Below are 13,804 nucleotides of genomic sequence, written 5' to 3' on the forward strand. Positions count from 1 at the left end.
TAACTGAAGTCTAACTGAAAGTTGAATCAATAAAAGTCATTCAACAGTTGCAATTTTGTCACGTCTTTTCCCTGTCACAAATGTGATGTTTACGTGGATTCTTCATAACGATGAATGTTACCAAGTGTTTGTTGGAATTTGTCAATAAACAGACAGACAGCCGGTTATTTACTGAGTCGCCCTTAAGAAAACCGTGATCGTGAATAATAGATCGGATTATTGTTCTAGAAAGATGGGTACCGAATCATCACAATCACAATCAGAGAATTAGGGATGAACTGCTTGCCAATCTCGACGTGTCTACCTTCTGGTCGGTAACTAAAGCTGTTAATCAAAACTTTACAAAACCTACCACTAACACAAGTGGGTGGTTCAATTGCAACAAGAGCCATATAAAAAGCAAATCTACTGGCTGAACAATTTGCGTCCCATTCCACAGTCGATTTACTGGGAAAGGCACCACCTACTATTCACACACTAGGATCCACAATGCTGGAAATAAACCTTCGGCAATGTCTAGTCAGGCGAATTTTGAAACAGCACAATATCAACGAAGCGATTGGTGCTGATGAAGTGCCCGTCAACGTACTTAAAAAGTGCGCAAATGATCTCGCATCAGCATTTCGCAGACTTTTCAACCTGTCTTACAAAGAAGGGGTTTTTTCTTCTTGTTGGAAGATTGTTCGCGTTTAGCCTATTCCCAAAAAAAAAACGACATATTTTCCAAATAACTATAGACTAGTTGCTATAAGTTATATCAAAAATCATGGAGAAAGCCGTAAACCACCATATCCCTGAATATTTGGAAGGCTGTATTGATGATCTTGAGCGATTATCAATATGGCTTTAGGAAACAAAGATCAACAGGCGACCTTCTATCGTATGTCAACCATATTTGGAATAACGCAATCGAGAAACATGGGGAATTAAGAGCTGTTGCGCTTGATATTTCTGAGGTTTTTGACCGTGTGTGGTATGAGGGTTTGCTGACAAAACTTCGATGCTGTGGTTTTTCGGATCATTTTTGTGTATGGCTCTCTAGCGTCCTAAAAGAACGTTCCCTGTAAGTGGCCGTCGATGGATATTTTTCGAATACTTTCACCATCAACGCTATCATTCCTCAGGGATTCATATTGTCTCCACCTCTTTTTATTGTAATTCAACGATTTTCACCGGATACAGGAGTTTGCATATCTTGATGAGGAACTAGAGGTGATTTCGAATTGGGGTGAAACTAACGACGTTCACTTCAATGCCACAAAAACCCAGACATCGGTCCGCGAACTTGATATAATAATGCCAGGACAGACAATTCGGTTTTCTGATTCGATAAGTTTGTTGAGGTTGAAATGGACACCAAAATGTCTTGGCACAATCATGTCGGAATTGCACAGGCTGCTTCTGAAAAGCTTGGAACACTGTTCCGAACCAGAACACTGTAGACACCTCAGCAACATTTGATGCTTCTGGAGTATTGCTCACTTGCACACTTGATAGTCTGGAACATGGAAGAAAGTTTGGGGATTTGTCTTTCTTCTATAGATAATTCAATTGGAAGTGTTCAAGTTGAAAAAAATATGTTAAAATCTGTTTTTCTATTAACCAGTTGTCGTTCCCCTACAAACGACAACTTTAAAAGTCGAAATTTGTGCGAGCTGAGGACTAACATGGTCTTACCTTTCAACGTGTGATTCCTAACACGGTGACTTAGCACAATCGATTCCATTCCATCAACAGCGGTACATATCAGAAATACGCGACAGTCTGTGGCTGCTCATCGTTTCGAGGTTCAACTCAGTACACCTAGAACTTCACTGTTTGAAAACTTTTTCATTCAGAGAACTGTGTTTATATGAAATAAACTTCCTGAGAACGTTTTTCAAAATAGATTCAATCCCCAGCGACTCAAATCCACACAGGCACCGCTCTTGGATTGCCTTAAGGATTTCCTGTAGTGCTTGTGTTTTGTCTTTGAAAAAATCTTCAGTTCAAACAAGTTCAGAATTCTGAGCGTTGTCTTTCATATGGAAGCAACAGATAGTTGAATAAAAACCTATTTTCAAATTCGACCGACTATAACCGTGTTCACTATAAATGAGAATAATTTTAATCTTTCGTAATATGAAATGATTTTTTTCAAAATACAATGGTCAAATCGACTAATTTATTTTTATGAAGTACGAAGCATTTTTCGGAAGAAATAAGTTCTGGTTTCACTTCTTCATCTTTGTATAAAAAATTTTGGGAGAAAGAACGACATTGACGTTTACGCAACTTTTATTTATTTATTTTTTCACATAACGTGAGGAGTTTCAACGTTTGTTTGAGAGTGGTTGACAATGATTCGTGGTGTATTTCATCAGTTAGGACTTTTCTAATATAATATAAATTGATTTGAAAACCCTGAAGAAAACAATTGAAAAATTAATGAGATTAACCGGAAATAACAATTGTATTAAACAAAAAACTGAAATTACAAAAAAATAACATGTTGCTTGCATGTTATATCTTTGTAATTTTAGTTTTTTGTTTAATGAAATTGATAAAATTGCTATTTTCGGTTAATCTTATCAATTTTTCAACTATTGTTTTTTCAGGGTTTTCAAATCAATTTATATTATATTAGACAATGGAAGTCCGAACTGATGAAATAGTGAGGATTTTTGTCGGCCCAAAAATGGTCATTGTGAAAGTTCAAATATTTGGTAAATTATTGAGTTGAGACTCAACTGGACCTCATAACACCAATCTGGTAAGGGGTCACTGAACGCCTTATTGAATCTAAAGAAATTAATTTTGAATTTTCAAGCCAGTCTCGGATATACCTGCACACTAGGTTGAATGGACTGACGCCTATCAGGAAACAACTACTCCACTGGCTAATACCACGAACAGCGTTGAATTATATCCGGCAGGAGCAGTGCAGGAATCTTCAGAGAAAATTTCCTGCATATGTAATAGGCAATACAACTGAAAGAGTCGACTTTCAATTTTGGAACGGGCACTGACGCGGTTCGTAGTATTAGCCAGTGGAGTAGGCGTCGGTCCATTCAACCTACTGTGTAGGTATATCCGAGACTGGCTTGAACATTGAAAGTTCATTTTTTAGATTTGTTTACCACCTGTCTTCAAGTATAGCCCACTGACTAATAAGAACGCCTTATCGCTTCAAATAACTGTAGCAACTCACAACCAAATCGGTGTGAGGATATTAATGATATTTCATAAATATCGTTTTCTTTAAACGCCCTGAGTTTCAGAAACGAAGAAACTCCGAACACATGTTCACGAAAACTTTTGTTCTCAAAACGACCTAACGAATCTTGTATTATCTAGTAGATAATCCTAAGAATCAACATTTTCTATTTTCCACCGAAACAGAGATATTTCACTTTGCATACCAATAAAATCAACTCCATTTGTCGAATCAAACCATATACTAAACCTCCGTTCGAGTGATGGATCGAACAAGTGCTCAATAAACTGATGAATCCCGAAAAGGAAGACAGAAGAAAGAACCAATCGATATATCTATTCTTCATACCCTCACGTTCGTCTTTCGAGATTTGTTAAATAGATGAATCTACGAATGGTCGGCAGTTATTTCAAAGTTGTGTCCTCTGCATGCTGCTCATTCCATTTACTAAACAAACAACACGATGCGTCATTGCTGACATATGTGACTAGTTGCCAATGGGTATTTCCTGATACCTGACCCAATAATCATTATCGAATTTGTTTTCTCGAATACACAGTTATTTTGTTGAGCTTCTTCAACTGGAAACCATGAATGACCTTATAAGACTCACAATCCGGAATCCTTCTTGGGAAGTTACCATGAGATTTTGGTGGGTTGAATTCCACGTTAATATTGTCCCCATATTTTACTTCATATGAATTGTTATGAACTACAAAGTACTGTGACACTTTTAGTGTAGACAGGGGTCCTATGGAACCGATATAAGACTCAATCCACCAATAACAAAGATAAACAAAGTTCAAGGGTTAGTTGCAACGCCAAACTTTGACATCGAGCACCAAATGAGATTCGTTCTCTATCTTTCACTGCAGCTCTTACTGCAAGGCTATTAGTCGAAAACAGAGCCCAAAAACAACTCATACGCGATCCAACACGAGGAAAATCTCTCAATGTGGAAATTATTCCTATTGTTATTCATTCCCAATAACATGGAAAATTGAAATAAACTCTTCTCTTTGGATCTATAAATCCTAGTCTCATTTCTCATATTCCACGATGGAATTGTATCCCCTAACCCAAAAATGCTATAGACGTAGTAGTGGTAAACAATGAGATTTCTGATAGAAAAGACGTTGATTAAGTTGGGTGGAAGTTTTTGGCATATCGAGATGAAAAAAGGTGTTTGTGTCCTCATAGCGACTTCTCGGTGGATTTCCTCAGACTTACTCAAAAAACAAAGATATTTAGAACCACATAATGTTAAATTTTATTAGTTCGGATTTTCATTGTCTAGTAGCGAGGAGAAACAGTGAGGAGAATCCAGCAAATCGGAAATAGCATGGCATGTTTGGAATCATCAACATAACATCAAGTGATCACAAGAAATCATCCACAGAGAAGAACACTGGTTCAAGAGGAAGTTGAAAGAAGCTGCATATATTTTGTCCAACGACGCATTCAGCCAAGCAAGCGTAGAGATACGCAACATATGGAAATTTTTAGTCGAGCTGGAAAACGTCCAACTCCCAGTAAACCGGCAAAGCAGGGAGAGGGAAATGACGAAAATAAATCCTGAAATCTAGCTCACTGAGCTTTTGTTAAAATTTCACCATATGGAAAGCTAGATGTCATTTCCACTTTTCCCATTTTGTATTTGTATTTATTTATGAAACTATTATTATTTTTTTTCAACTGTTAGTCACATTAAAACTACATTAGATGAAGAAAACAGAAATGACTTTCGAATGAAATGAATAAAAACACTTTTGTCTGAATACCACTGAAATATTTTATTTTACGACCGGTTTTGGGTTTGTTGATAATGGGATCAAACTCGAAACCGGTCGAAAATAAAATTTTCCAGTGGTATTTAGTGTTGTTATTCTTTTCATTTGAGTGATCATGGATTCTCATAAAGTAAACAAGTCATCTATCACACATATTAGAAATTCATAAATCAAACATCCATGTTTGTTCATTTCAGTTTTCTTTTATCGGTTTTTATATACTGAAGTAGTTGATTCTTGAAACATTCAATACAGTTTTCAGCTCAATCTTCTTATTATGACATAAAACATTGTTTTGATTGTTGATAAAATTCAAATATTTTCTTATCAAAACATGACACTGGTGGATTCTTTCATGATGGAAACTTGATTTTGTGAAAATCCTGCATGAATTGCAGAATCGTTCTGGTTGGATGGAAGAGCAATATCTATCGTAATTTATCATATTCAGATGTTGGATTCTGCCATTTTTTAGGTCAGGTTAGTATCTTTTGTACTGAGTAGCCTTTCAATAAAGGTATTCAATATTATTATTATTTTCTTCATTATGAGTGAATTGTGAATCTTATATATTCCTAATATACCCCAATCCAGAATAATGTCTCAATGACCTAAGATTAAAAGCAAATGAGTGGTTTATATGTCGTATAGTTTCGACATGAACAACTGTGCAATTTCTATCTTGTCCCACCATGAAGGAAATTAATAAGTATTCTGCAACAGTCTTTATCGTCGTTTGAAATATCTCCAGTCACATTATAATTCGATGTTATAAAATCAACTGGTCAATTTCTAGTCGGGAAGTGATATAATGAGAAGTATCTCTCTGCAATATATACTTAATGATATATTAGAAAATACGTAATGTTTCTCCGATGACATTCATTGATGATATCAGAACCACACATGCGGGCATGGATGAAGAAGTTGCTCATTCATTTTAATATTTGAGAAACTGATATTTCTGTTACTGCTCAGTTTTAAGAATGATTATTTCAAATTTCAACTTGATTTTTTATATTCATAGAGATTATTCTAATATAGGGGGAATACCGAACGACACCTAACGGCAACTTACAAAACTAGTGATTCAAATACGGGAAGGGCGAGGAAGAGGGTAACAATACCAAGTCAGATGGCACACTTTATCACTAACGCGCGTGATAGTAGTGATAAAAAGTATGGAAGAGAAGAAATGCAGAAAAAAAGGAAATGAATGCAAACAAGTTGGAAAATTGCAATTTCCCAGGTTTTTCGTAAAGAACTCACTTTGAAAGCTTTGTTGCTCTACAGAATTCCAAAATGTACTCTACCGACTATGACATGACTGGTCTGGTCAATAAAGCTTTCAAAAAAGCTGCGGTATCTGGATTTAAATGTACAGGCATTACCTCATTTAACAGAATATTCCGTTTGAAGAACCAAAAATTTTCTCCGAAGTGAGTGGGTTTATTCGACCCTTCATTGCAACCCGCAAGGATTTATTGTGGCTCACACCAATTCACACTCGACCAAAGCCGATTAGTTTGTATGATGAGTCATCTTTCAGGTCAGATGGTGACAGTATGACTCTGCCGAACTCCAAACACCTAATTTGGTCCCCAGCGCGGCAGGCACAAAGTATATGCTTTGCTGTTTTATCATTTTCCAAACAGAGGCAACACACACTGTCTTCCGACAGTCTGAGTCTCTGCATATGGCGATTCAAATGACAGTGACCTGTGAGAAGGCCTGTTAGACATCGTAGTTCATTCCTACTGTAGTCCAGAAACTGTTTAGTGTCAAGCTTCGGAGGGTGAACAAAAGAATGAGCCAATCCTGGAAGATTCTGCAAGAAGTCTATAAATCTTCTTGCAATTTTCTACCAATTTAGAAGTTGCTCGGTAGGAACCAAGGTCTTTCAACGCCGCTTGACTGTCTGAAAATATTTCTGTAGACTTCCAATCTCTCCGCACAATCGCATATGTTTCTAGGCAGGTTGATATCTCTGTCCTGGGTCTGCGACTGAAAACACCTGCACCAGAACCGGAAGGTGTTTTTGATCCGTCTGTGAACTAGCTTTTAATATTTCCTCCTTCCGAGGATCCAGAGGTAACAATAGGTAACAGCGGCCTTAGATGAAAACACAACCACAACTTGCGATTTGGTTTCGAAAGAGTCTAATCTTCGTCTTCAGGATTCTACTAACGAAACACGAATCAGCAGTTTCGAACCATCTACTAGCTTTCATTCAGGTATCATGGAATTCACAGGACCTCATCAAATTTCTACCAATGAAACAAAAATCAGCAGTATCAAGCCGTCATCTGGCATTGATCCAGATATTATTCAAACTGTCTATGAATTGTGGCAATTGCCAAATTCTACAATAAGACGATCAGCTGTTCGGAAAAGAATAGTGAAAGAAGTGAAACAGTGACCCCTAACCCCTCACAAAATTGCTGTCGAAAAAATATGGAATCAAAGGGACTCTAGGAAGAGAAAGAAGAAAAGAATAAACAACTTCAAGACTGCACTAAACGAGAAAGGTAAACAACGCAAGGGCAAAGAGAAAAAGTGAATTGTAGAGTAAACAAGACAAGACAGACAGACAGACAGATTAGAATGATCGGTGTTAGATATTTCAAAATTGTCTCATGCTGGTGATTCGAAGTATAGTTCGTCTAGTACTAGGTGCCACTTACAGAGATTGCTCTCATTTGAATCCAAAATTCAGTTCATGTCTTCGAATATGTCTATGCAGTATTTGCGTTTCTGTTGATGTATTTTGAATTTGATGATTTTGAAGTTTGTTGAATTGTCTAATTCCCAAATGAAGATACATTTTTTGAGATAGTTCTTTCAATTCTTTAAAAAAATCTTAGGTGTTCGCCGCTAGGGAAATGTCCCTACTTCAATTTCAATACTTTTAAATCTATACAATTGAACTGAAGATGAAATTGCGCCAATCAATCATCAATCGCTGACGACACAAAAGCAATAAATCAATAAGTGCCTTTACTGGCAATAATACCATCGACACTACCATTAAACAAAACAACGGCTTACCTATAATTCATAGATGGCTACTGGTTTTCTAAATAAGATATAACGGCAGAATCGTGACCGCGGGCACACTGTGCAAACGTTCGTCAGATGTTATCGCCAGTTTTGATTCCAATGTACTTGGGGCATGTAAAGATTTCAATCAAGAACTATCTGAGAATCTCTGGTATTCAGTGACTGAGGAATGTGGGTTCCCCAAATCTATTAGTGAAGTACAGAATGATGACTATTTTAACACCAAGAGTTCCATATAGCTTCCCAACTCCAGTTCTTTTCAGACTCTAGTAAGTAGCGTCAAAAACAGAACAACAAATAATTCAGGCAATATCATTATAAACAGTAAAGACAAAATTCAGAGTGTGGGATAGATCGGGCATTTATGAGTTGCTTTGTGGTTCTTGTTCAAAAATTTATATTGGCCAAACGGAGAGAACTTTTTCGCAAGGAACAAAAGAACATATGAGTGAGTGTAAACTTTAAAGGTGGGAGACAACTTTATGAAGCCTATTTTATTGGGTTTTCTGGCCATGATCTGCAAGGTTTTATGTCTTATTACAACATATGAGTAGTTTTTCGAATGTTTCGTTCTTGTAAATCTGTTTTCTGACGTGGAAATTAGCACTGAATTCATTACATATTGATTAATGAGTTGCTGAAATTTCTTCTATAATGTTAAAATTCATCAGTTCATACCCGAATTCAGGTAAAATTATCAGTCGTTAAGTAAGTGATTTATTCAGTGTGAGCACACCTATTATATAGAACACGTGTCGTGAATTTGTAAACTGTCCAGTGAAAATCGCACAGCCTGTTCCCTGAATGACTTTTGGATTTTTATCAAGTATCGGCCAATTCCACTATATGATAAAAAATAGATGTGAATTTTTTGAATTATCAAGCGTTTTGTCTTGAGAATGTATCACCGATCTATTGTCGCAACTACGTTTGCCACTACTATCTTCTTCTGAGTAAACACAGATACGATGATTCACCCCTTCATTGGACTGGTAGGATAAGGGATTCGAAGCAAAACTGCTCGAAACTGAATTGGATATTAGTTCTTTTGGGGACTGTGAGGGCTCAGCCAAAGGTCCAAACTCAGCCTCATTTGTAGTTCCAACTTCCTTTTCTGTCAAAGCTTGACCGTTTTGCTGCGAGTCTTCCACCAAACTGCACAACTCCAGTTCTTGCACTGTCTGTACATGCCGATATATTTTGTTCATGGGAAACATTGGTGATTCACTTAGGGTTTTTGATTGAGGAATTGTACCTAAACATGAAGCTGCATTTCCTCTTTGAATCAGAATGCTAATTTCTTGAATCAAGAAAGAGGCAGCTCTTGGGTCATTCGTCTCTTTGCACAATCCATGATATCCTCGGGTGTCTACTTCCACTCCACACTTGCATTTGTATTGAACAGAAATATTGGAACCTAGTCGAAGGCCTACAGCAACGCTAAAAGATTCATTGTCTAATAATGTACTAAGGGATGAAACTGGTAAGGTATTCAACCAAGCGCCTGCATGTTTTGACGACACTGTTTTTATACGTGCCTTATCTATAGGAGATTTAGCAAAGTCTAACAAATCATTCAAAGCATTTTTTACAAAAGGAATATCCCAGGTTTGTTGAAGATTTTTTCTGGTTCTTGGTACTTCTAGATTAGTTCGTGATATCCATAGTTGTTCGGCCTCGCTCAAATTGTTATCCGATGGAAAGGAGGGTGGTAAAATTGAATCTGTCATATTGATCACACTATAACTCGAAGAGAGGAAGGTAGGTAGTGAAAGATCAGTGATTGTACAAATGCCTAAACCTCCATAAGATACAGGAAGAGTAGCCTGATGCCATGCATTGGTCTTCAATTGATCATTCAATTAAAGTCGAAGAGTGTTACGAATTTCTTCATCAAACTAAGCTAGTTTTCCGGCATTCGGAAATCCAAAAAAAATGACATTTACCTTGATTTCACATCGCGAATGAGACATTCTATATATTTTTCACTACGTATTTCATTAGTTTGGACTTCCATTGTGTGATATTATATAAAATGATTTGAAATACCTGAAAGAACTAAAAAAGAAAAATTAAAAATGAATAGCTGAAAATAATAATTATATTAAGCAAAAAAACCTGAATTGAAAAAATAGTGAAATAGAATACCAGTAAAAACAGAACTATTGAACAAAAATAAAAAATTAAAAGTTAAGAGATTCCAAGCTGAATTAGTTAGTTAGTAGTATCCACAATCGTCTCCGAGTGATGACCAGGAAATAGCTACAGGGTAGGCGAACAGATGTCGTTCAAAGGGGTTTTCAAATGTTTTGTCGATACTCAAAAGTCAAAATATTTTGATTTTTCATTTGAATTTTTGTGAATTATGTCTTTTCAGGTGACTGTCAATTGTATTAATAACTTCTCTCGTTATTTTTTTTTGTAATTTCATACTTTTTGATAAAAATGATAACGAAAATCAGGAATCTAGAACGATACCAAAATTTGACCAACAAAACCGAAAATATAAAAATATTGTTCAAAATGATTCAAAATACAGGGCGGTCCGTCAAAAATGAACCACTAGGATTAACTGTTAGGGACGAAAGTTTTAACAAAAATTCAAAAACACATCTAATTTGTTTGTAAAAGAAACAAATTTCCGCCTAAAAGCCATTGCAGAATAGGATTCCTTATCTATCGCTGCAATGGATACATTTATTAGATACATTCTGGAGTAGATCTAGGCATATATCACCGATTTCGTAAAATATCAGTCTTCACGTTTAACTTTTTAGGCTATTGTGTATATGAATAACATGAATAACCCTGGAACTGTTATCGATCAGCGAAGACAATTGTGGCGGTCATCTGCAACATTCAAAAAGAAAGTACACTTCTACCAAAAACAAAATTGTTTTTGGTAGAAGTGGGTGGCATTAAAGTTCGCTCACAAAATTTTTCACATTGACATTGGTGATATTAACGATTTTTGAAACCGACAACTGCTGAATTATGGAAAGCTCTTCAGAAATGTCATTGGAAACCAAATCGAAATATGTTTCGAGAGAGGAATAGAATAAAGAAAAGTCAATTAACGCAGTGACGTTTTTCATTTTATTTTTGCATTCGCCTAATCATTTTGACAGTACTTCTTTGTGGTACCTCACCCTGTAGTTTTCAACAAGTAAACTTGAAAATTCTAGAGTGAATTGGATTTTTACCCTTCCAATCCTATCTGTTCTTCCTTCCTCCCCACCACTGGTGGTACCATGTTCCTCTGCAAACATCCGCAAACGAAGAGCACCATCCAACTGGATCTCTCGCAAACATATCCGTCGAGGTCGTACTAGTCTGTTGGTCGTTCCGTTAAGACTTTTACACTCGAGACATTTCTTCCGCGTGAGGCCTCGAGGTACTGCCCGTGGTTCCAGGTGTTGTTCTCCGACTCACCTGAGAGAAACGTCGACGTTTTTGCTCAGCGGGGAACATCTTCACTACTTTCCTCCACGTGATAAGTGCGGATTTATCATGATGTAACAAGTGTAGGTGTGACGGGAGATTATACGAACCGCTATATGATTGACATGATCCACAGCGATTCGATTTCGTTTGGGATAATTTCAGAAATTTGCTTTCACTGACTGCTGTGATGAATCCAAAAGTAGGGAAAATGTATGATATCTACTGAATGAATTGGTAAGTCAAACAGGATCAGGATAATTAATTTTAGGTAATCGTTCGAAAGTTTCAAACCAGCAATTTTTTCGAAACCTTCCCAACAAATATTGTAGCAAAATTAACTGGTATCTTCGTCAGTTATGATGAGTATTTTCTTCAATGGCTAACAATGAAGAGAAAGTTGAGGATTGGGTATTCTTTACAGTATTTGAAGTGACGCTGACGATGCAGAAATTTTCTTTAATGATAAAAACTAGGATATTCTATTCGATAATGCTGGAAAAGGTCTTGCAAAAATTTTACAATGGCTACATTATGGAAAGTTGTGTCTCAATACATCTAAAAGTGAATTTATATCATTTTCTACACATTCTGACGCACAACCAAAGAGAAATAATATTATGCTTCATAACAAAACATGTTCTCATCCAAACTGCAACTGAATAATATTACTGGAGTTTTTACCCAACACCTCGACACGTGTTTCAATCATCAAGTGATCATCTTCAAGAGGAAGATTAAACAGTTTAAACAGTTGAACAAGCTGCGAAATATGTAAACAACAAAAATAGGCAGTTAATTCAAAAATTTCACGTACTCGGGTTTATTTCAGGCAATCAAAATCTGAAATTTATGTATACATATTTAATAGAACCATTATTTGAATACTGTATAGTAAGATGGGGAGGATCATATAATAGTGCATTACCAAATTAGAAAACTACTCAGAGTTGTATACTGAAAACAGGTTTCAAAAAAAACAAACGTTTTTCCACTGATAGGCTTTACGAAGTCCTAGACATTTAATATCGACAAACTACGTATGCACCAATGCTTGTTATATATGCATAACAAAACCATATGTATATGCAAAACAAAACCAACTATAATCTCAACGAAACTATCACAACCCGATTCATCACGAAACAATCGATTGATTTACTGCTATTTAGGAAAAGTCACTTCCAACACAGACTATTTTATATTGCTCCGAAACTATATAACAAACTACCACTTCAAACTCAACTCAGTTCCTTCCAATACAAAATAAAAAAATGTTCAATATCATATACATATTTAAAAATAAATTAATAAAAAAATTAAAAATAATAAAAAAATATTGACCAAAAATAAAATAAAAAAGACCTACCCAATTGAACTCAAAAAACCCTAGATACGATATTGAAACAATCAACAAAAATATTGCCCTTCCTCGTATAGAAATATGTCCTACAAGCATATATGCTTAAGTAATTACTGTACAGAATTACTATTACAAAGATATAAATTGTGAAAATGGCGATTATGGAAGAAAATATATGGATTAAATGCACTACACCTGGAGGTAATCTCAACACTAAAATCTGTTTAGAATATGCTTTTCTGTTAACCAGCTGTCGCAACCCTCAGAAGTCGAAGAGGTCTTACTCTTTAACTTGTGATTCCTAACATGGGTTGGACGATAGCAAGTGAAAATCGATTATTTAGCCTGGGGCTTGAACCACCGACCAACACGGTGGTCGATTTGAATGAGTGAACGAAGCACCCACGTCGAATCGACCGGCTACCAATCGACCGACTAAGCTTTCAGGCAACACTTTTATGAATATTCATTGGAAAATAAATATTTCTCCAGTGTAAGTCGACGAATTATACAGCAAAGCTGAAAAAAATTCTGAAATTATGAACTTTTGAACCAATTATTACCTTCGAATCGATGGAATGATGAAAAAATTGAAGATTAGGCCACCAAAACAAAGTTTCACAGCGATGAAGGGCTCTTTCCAACAGCGATATAACCATGAAATTGACATCTAAGACAGGGCCTTGCCTGAAGAAGCCACTCTATGGCGAAACACGTGTTGCGTTTTTGTGAAACTATTTAGTAAATATATCACAATGCAGTTTTTTTTAATACGTCACCCATTAACAGCCTAGTAGTTTGGTTTCCAGCAAATTTCAATCAAAAGATTGGTATTTGAGGTTCAATTTATTTATAGAAAAGGTACACAATTCCTGCTACTGTTATCAAACTTATTAAATCTGTCAATAACTCCACAACATATAATTTTGGTTTTGAGATTCAATACATAAATTT

The 13,804-nt window shown here is 36.0% G+C and overlaps 1 protein-coding gene across 2 annotated transcripts in view; it reads left to right on the forward strand.

Annotated features, from left to right (window-relative positions):
* The window catches only part of Sb (serine proteinase stubble), a 192,368-nt gene that overhangs the window by 71,419 nt on the left and 107,145 nt on the right, over positions 1–13,804 (forward strand). Inside the window, exon 1 of one of the 2 annotated variants that reach the window (XM_074169484.1) lies at positions 11,369–11,724. The exons of the other annotated variant lie outside the window; for it this stretch is intronic. Within the exon in view, the coding sequence (XP_074025585.1) occupies positions 11,717–11,724 (8 nt within the window). The 5' untranslated portion in view covers positions 11,369–11,716. Of the gene's footprint in view, positions 1–11,368; positions 11,725–13,804 lie in introns of those variants that run through there. 2 annotated transcript variants of the gene reach the window in all.

Source organism: Leptinotarsa decemlineata, unplaced genomic scaffold (genome assembly GCF_025532065.1).
Source record: "Leptinotarsa decemlineata unplaced genomic scaffold, Ldec_3_MD MMD2_P_RNA_scaffold_5, whole genome shotgun sequence".
Classification (NCBI taxonomy): domain Eukaryota; kingdom Metazoa; phylum Arthropoda; class Insecta; order Coleoptera; family Chrysomelidae; genus Leptinotarsa; species Leptinotarsa decemlineata.